Raw genomic sequence first — 6,376 nt, 5'->3', positions numbered from 1 at the left:
CGCCAGCCAATCACAGGGTACATATAGACAAACAACCATTCACACTCACATTCATACCTATGGACAATTTGGAGTCGCTAATTAACCTAGCATGTTTTTGGAATGTGGGAGGAAATCGGAGTCCCCGAAGAAAACCCACGCAAAAAAACACACACGCACACGTTTGATTGCTCATAGTTCATACCGTTGTCGCTGCTGAACTACTAAGCATGCCTTGTGGGCATTTGGTTTGGAAATTTAAAAAAAAATTTTGTGTTTAGTGCTTACGAGCAAGTATGTCGCTGTGTTTGATGGTGCCTATATGCTGCCCTTCTGCCAACTTTTTTAACTCAGTGTGGCCCGAAAATCAAAAAATTTGCCCACCCCTGAGCTAAAGTGTGCCCTGCATTGTTACTGACACTGTAATGTCATATACTGTATCTCTGGGCCACTGTCTTGTTACTATTTCCCACTCTGCTGTCCTGTGTGTCATATTTGCTGGCAGGCAGGACACTTCTGATGATATCACAGTGGATAACTAATTAGGCCACTGCTTTCATGACTGGTTTTGTGTAGCATATTCATCCATGCTAACAGATTTACCACTGAGACAGAAAAATAAAGGAGAGCAATGTGACAATGGATGGTGCAAAATGAAAACAGGAAGGAAACGATCTTATGTGACCTGCTTCATTAAACCTCATCAGTGAGATGAGGTGGACCAGATAAAACAGAGATAACAAATAATGAAGAATGGACTTTAGCCATGTCTCACTCACTCGTTTGTATTGGTTTAACCTCAATCTGTAAATGCCAGAGTTTAGTGGTATGAAAAGGTTTAATTGTTTAAATTGTTATTTACTGCTTCCTCTTCTGACTCTTTGACGCGACCAAGTAACATTGGAAAGGTGTTGGGCTTCAGTAACAGTTTGGAGAATAGTCCAGCTTCTTATTGGCCCATGTTCACAAAACAGTCGCGTATGAAATGCAGTTGACGGATAATTTTTTTTTTTATCTTGCAGGCTGGGAATCAGAAACTCCAATCACTTCTGCCTGATGCTTGTCAGACCGGAATAAACATTTCCTGGGAGCCATTGCTAACATCGCAAACAAAGCGAAACAGTGCTAGGGGGACGGCAGGTCTACAGTGTATCGAATGGACACCCGGATCGCACTGACATCACAAAGCTCCGTGTTAGAAAAAACACCAAGCGTTCAGAACCATCCCAAATTTCTTCAGGGCTCACTTCCAATTGCACAAACCTCATTATCAGAGCCTTCATTCTGACAGTCAACATTCACTGAGACATTTGGTTGACAGAACAGCACAAAAAGGTGTGCGTTCATAGAAAGTCATCACCAAATAAATGTTTTGCGCGACCCTCGTGAGGAAAAAGCGGTAGAAAATGAATGAATGAATGAAAAAGCCAGCATTTCAAGAAATGCAGCAAACATTTGACAGTACGAATGGCCTATGAAAAAATACATGCCACAAACGGCAATTCCACAACTTTACAAAGTGAAACTTGACATACTAAGGAAATATTGCAATATTATGATTATATACTATTATAGCATTAGGGATTTATTTTAAAAATCGTAACAATTATATCATTTTGTATCAATTTATGGGACAAGAAACATTTCACAGCACATCTGTATTGTTTTGTGATGTGGTTGGTGGTGGATTAATTTCTTAAGGAACACAACATACAGTACGTATATATAAAATGCAATGCTTCCTTTTTTATATTAAATACATTGTATAAACCTAAAACATGATTTTTTCTGTTGTGGTGCAAAATGCTAAATGACGAGACATGACATTATTACACATTATTTCAACCCTAATATGTATAATGGGTGGAAACAAATAATGTGTAATAATGTCATGTGTAATAATAATAATGGAAAACACTTGGTTTAGGATAGTACAAAGTTTTATAATTGGCTACAAATTTCACCCAAAAAACACCACCAATGCTGGCATACTGTATGTTACCAGTATCATGCTCCCAAAATAAAGTCTGAATGTTTGGGCTCTCTGCTCCACGTTCTTTTTTACACAAACAATTGTCCATCGTGCACATAATGTATGTGTTTTTACTTCATTTGTTTAATTTGTGCTAAAAATAATAATAATAATTTTATCAATGCACGAAGCAATACGAGCAGTATGACGAGCCTGTCATCAACATAGAAGAGCATTAATAGATAAGATAGACACAGTCTCCTGAAGGACAGATTAAACTGCCCTTGAAATAAAAACAGAAATATTTTGGTAAATCGGTTGCTCTGGTTCAACTAATTGTGTTTTAATAGAGAACAAACCAGAAGAGGTAACTAGTTAGCGGATACCTTTTGGCTCTAGGTGAAGCCTTTCTATATCCAGCCAGTCGTGCCTAGGCAACGGCATGAACGCGCATGTCAGCTTCGCTGCAGAGACTCTGCTGCTTCGGCTTTCACGATTAATCGCAGGGGTGGTGTTGATAGCGAGAGGCGACGGATGCCCACTTTTATTTGTGTAAATGGATGACACGGCCAGGTGAAATCACATTCTTACGGCTTGAAAAGAAATTACCCGACCCCATCGTCTGTGGAGCATGACGACGTTGCGAGGCCGAGGAGATCGCTAACGTTTACTGATGGAATTCCCAGTCGCTGCTCGATGGAGAAAACGACAGGGTGGACTCGTTGTAAATAATTAAAAAAACGGCATCTGCTGCTTCAAAATAAGAAAGATGCATCTGCACCAGGTGCTGACTGGGGCGGTGAACCCTGGAGACTGCTGCTACTCGGTGGGAAGCGTGAATGACGTGCCGTTTACGGTGAGGTTCCATCCTGATATTATTTGCCCAATATGATTCCACTAGATGCTAACTACTGGGAAGCTAACCGACGGGTTAGCTAGCTAGCTTCATATCAGCTCTAAATGGCTAGCTAGCACGCCAGCTAAGGCTGTCGGCTAACCGGGCAGTAAGCTAGCAACTGCCGCACCGCGAGAATCACAAACAGTCCAGACTGCTTAAAACGCCCTCATTTAAACAATACATTTATCAGTATTCTAGGCATCGGATAGCATTACCTGTCGTATTATTTTAATGTAATTACCTACACTTGTCAATTTACATTATACTATTTATGGACTGAAAATACTTGAAGCCAGTCACTCAAATGACCTTTAGCAGCATCTTGTCACGTTACAATTACTGCAAGGAATCCCTTTGCGCAGCCATTATCCTTATAGGCGAATATAATGATGTGAGTGTTGCGGTGCATATTATTAGACGCTGGATGTTGAGCTACTGAGTTATTATTTAGTTGTTGAAGTGGCTTAGCTCGCAAGCATTTGGCGTTAAATCCTGCTCACGGATCATTAGCTGCTGTCGTCCCAGCATCAGCCATGACGTAGACAACCTTATATGGACACACGTGCTAGAGGGCTCACTGACTGTTGGAAATCAGCAATGACTAGAATTAGTCTGATGGTCATGTAGCTAGATAAACACATGTTTTATGTCATATCATACAATGATGTCTTCAACCAACCATCTGGTTGTAGGCAGTTTTTCTGTGCAGGCAGAGTATGTAATGGAGTTAATTTTATATGAGCAATGCAGCCAACCCTGGGCTATAAATATTCCTTCTGATGTCTGGCAGTTTCCCAGCATTTCTCTTTGCTGCGCACGCTGACAGGTCCAAGACACTGGTCAATATTGTATTTTGTCTAACAAGACATGAATAGCGCTTATAGTATTATAGCAGCTATTGTGAGTGCCTGACCCCTTGCAATTATATTGCTCATTTGCCTAAAATTGACTGTTTGAAAAACAGATTTGTTCACATTGTTAGGAAGCCGATGAAAATGATGATGGGAGTATTGATTTTAAGATGATATTTTATAATGTGCCATAAGACAATGCCTTCTAAATGTTCGTTTGTCATTTCCTGTGATGTTCAATGGTACAAGCCTCATCATCTATGCTTTTAGTAAATATTTTTGCAGCGTTCTGCATAATGACATTCACTGTAGTAGTGTTTTGACTGTGCTAATTCATCTGATCTGATTCCTTCACTCTTATACTGTGCTGTAGTGGTGCCTGACTATTTGTGTTTGAGCTACAGAATATAGAGGATTGTCCTCTTCTGGCCTCATTTTGACTTCAAATGAGTATGTGAATGCAAGCGAGCTTTGCTCCTTAGGCTCATATTTGCAGAATTACGTCGGACAGAGCTAGTAGCTGTGAAGCTAAAGCATTGCACGCTGCCTTTAGGCCCACATTTCTTTATTGGTGTTTCCTCTGTGTCTGTGAAGACAGTTAGTTGAAGAACACTAACTATCCGCTGCGTCTTCATTCACACTGACTATAAGAGCTTCTTGGTCAGACCCTAGAATACGCACAATGGTACATTATAGCAATCTAATTTATCTTATGTATTGTGTAAAACAATGACAAGAACAGCATCCAATTAAAAGAACTAAATGAATACAGACCTACACTACCCATCAGTACGAGCCTGGAATTTGTTTTTCAGAGAGGTGCACCGTACAAATATGTACATCAGCACTCCATATGGTCGTCAAATTTTAGTAGTATCAGTATACTGTGTCTTAGTCTATTTGTGCAGCGTGGGAGAAAGTTAGAAGGTGCATTCAAGGACTGTCGAACAAAGTCTCTGCTCACATTAAATGTGCAAAAACTGTGGAATTATTAACTGTATATTACTTTTTAAAAATAAATTGATGGTTCATATTTCCAAAATTGATATAACTTTACATAAAATTTGATGTGGTTATTTACAAACTGTTACTTTTGTACTATTATTATTATTTTTATCACTACATCTGATCTTTTCCCGCAGCCTTGTAGTTGGAGTTCCCTTATTGTGATTTTTCCACAGCAGAGGAGAGGTGGACACCGTGGAGGTTTCTAGCATTGATATGCTGAAGTCCACCTCATTTACTGTTTAGTGATGGAATTGGTGCATCTGTCAGATTTTTCAGTTTAAATAAGCAACACATACGTTTCCCCACACATACTGTAATAAGGTCATATTCTATGGTGCAAATTAATTTGCCAGGAATGGCAAATGTTACTGAAAATGGACAACTATGTGATGTATTGTTCAAATAAAATTAAACCTTTACCATTACCCACTTGGATATTGGTCAGTCTGGTGTTGTTGGACTGTAAATGTGCATAGTAGTCCAAACAGCTAACTGAAGTCATTAAGCTGAGAAAAACAAGGCTTCCACACAGAGTGGCTATAGGTTCAAGGTTGCGGGGATCAAAGTGCATTTCTAGGTTATAGTCTAAATACAAATTACTAAATACACACACAGTTTTGTCACAGCAAAGAAATGATTCAATTTATTGTCAGTTTTGGCCTTGGACTGCAGTAGCCAAGCTTATGCAAGAAAATGTTGGTAGCAGCTGCAGCAGCAGAACATGTCTGCATGATTGCGTTAGACACTGGGAATAGGAGGCATCTGATGCAAGGAAGGCAGAAGTGATCTCTCACACGGTTCCTCTTATCTACTTTAATTGTCTCAGCACAGGGTTGCACTTCTTTCTTTTCTTTGTAAAAAAAAAAAACAACCATTTCATGACAAAACAGCACGGCAAAGGTGAGCTGAAAGCTCGCCAGCTCTGACTTGGTCTATTCTTGCCGCAGGTGAAGCGCAGCCTGTGCAGTGGTAAATTGGCTGAGGGGCTCACAGTGTACACACGTAACCAAACCTCACAAGCAGGTTTTTCAGAGTGTCAGGCAGATTTCAGTGGAATGAACAATCACAGGAACCGCTATTTTAATGTAACCATCTGAACCAGCATGTACATCCATCCATCCATTTTCTATACCGCTCAGGGACAGCTCTACACTGGGGCGGGGGGCAACGGGCAACGTCCCCCTAAATAAATGGCTTGCCCCACCAAATCAACATTTATGAAGTGAAAACTCTGACACAAGAGAGATCCACTCATTACTCATCTCGGTGGCTGTGCTAGATGCTTTTTCACAGCCCAGCTCCCTTCCCTCCCCTTAGTAATCCAAACACAAATGAGTCAATACAGAATTTGTGCAAACAACTAATAATTCACAACAACTAAAAACAACATTCAATAAAAAAATCTGGCTGTAGGATATACATTTTTTACTGTTAATTTTTTCTCAAAGAGGATGTTAATAGGAGAATTTACCATCAAAGGTTCTCCTATTTGACGACGTAGAGCAGGACTACTGGTGGAGAACAAGCAAGATGACTGCATTAGCCTGATTCTGTGTTTAATGAAACGGTCCGGAACGGATGACTTGTCCCACAAGGTGGCATATGTGGTGCATGACATGCATTGTGTCCTCTGATGCGCAGTCAAGTCCTGCGCATTTAAAGGCAATG

At 40.2% G+C, this 6,376-nt stretch overlaps 1 protein-coding gene across 5 annotated transcripts in view; it reads left to right on the top strand.

Annotated features, from left to right (window-relative positions):
• The first annotated feature begins 2,363 nt into the window (after nt 1–2,363).
• The window catches only part of dmxl2 (Dmx-like 2), a 34,688-nt gene continuing 30,675 nt past the window's right edge, over nt 2,364–6,376 (top strand). For 3 of the 5 annotated variants that reach the window (XM_058088371.2, XM_058088369.2, XM_058088373.2), the window contains exon 1: nt 2,364–2,807. In XM_058088371.2, the coding sequence (XP_057944354.2) occupies nt 2,721–2,807 (87 nt within the window). In that variant the 5' untranslated portion in view covers nt 2,364–2,720. The remainder of the gene's footprint in view (nt 2,808–6,376) is intronic. The other 2 variants (XM_078795640.1, XM_058088372.2) reach the window with 1 other exon arrangement.

The sequence above is a fragment of the Doryrhamphus excisus genome, linkage group LG13, assembly GCF_037039965.1.
Source record: "Doryrhamphus excisus strain RoL-2023G ecotype Guam linkage group LG13, RoL_Dexc_Guam_v1.1, whole genome shotgun sequence".
NCBI classification, from domain to species: Eukaryota; Metazoa; Chordata; class Actinopteri; order Syngnathiformes; family Syngnathidae; genus Doryrhamphus; species Doryrhamphus excisus.
This window is presented reverse-complemented; position numbering and strand designations above follow the sequence as displayed.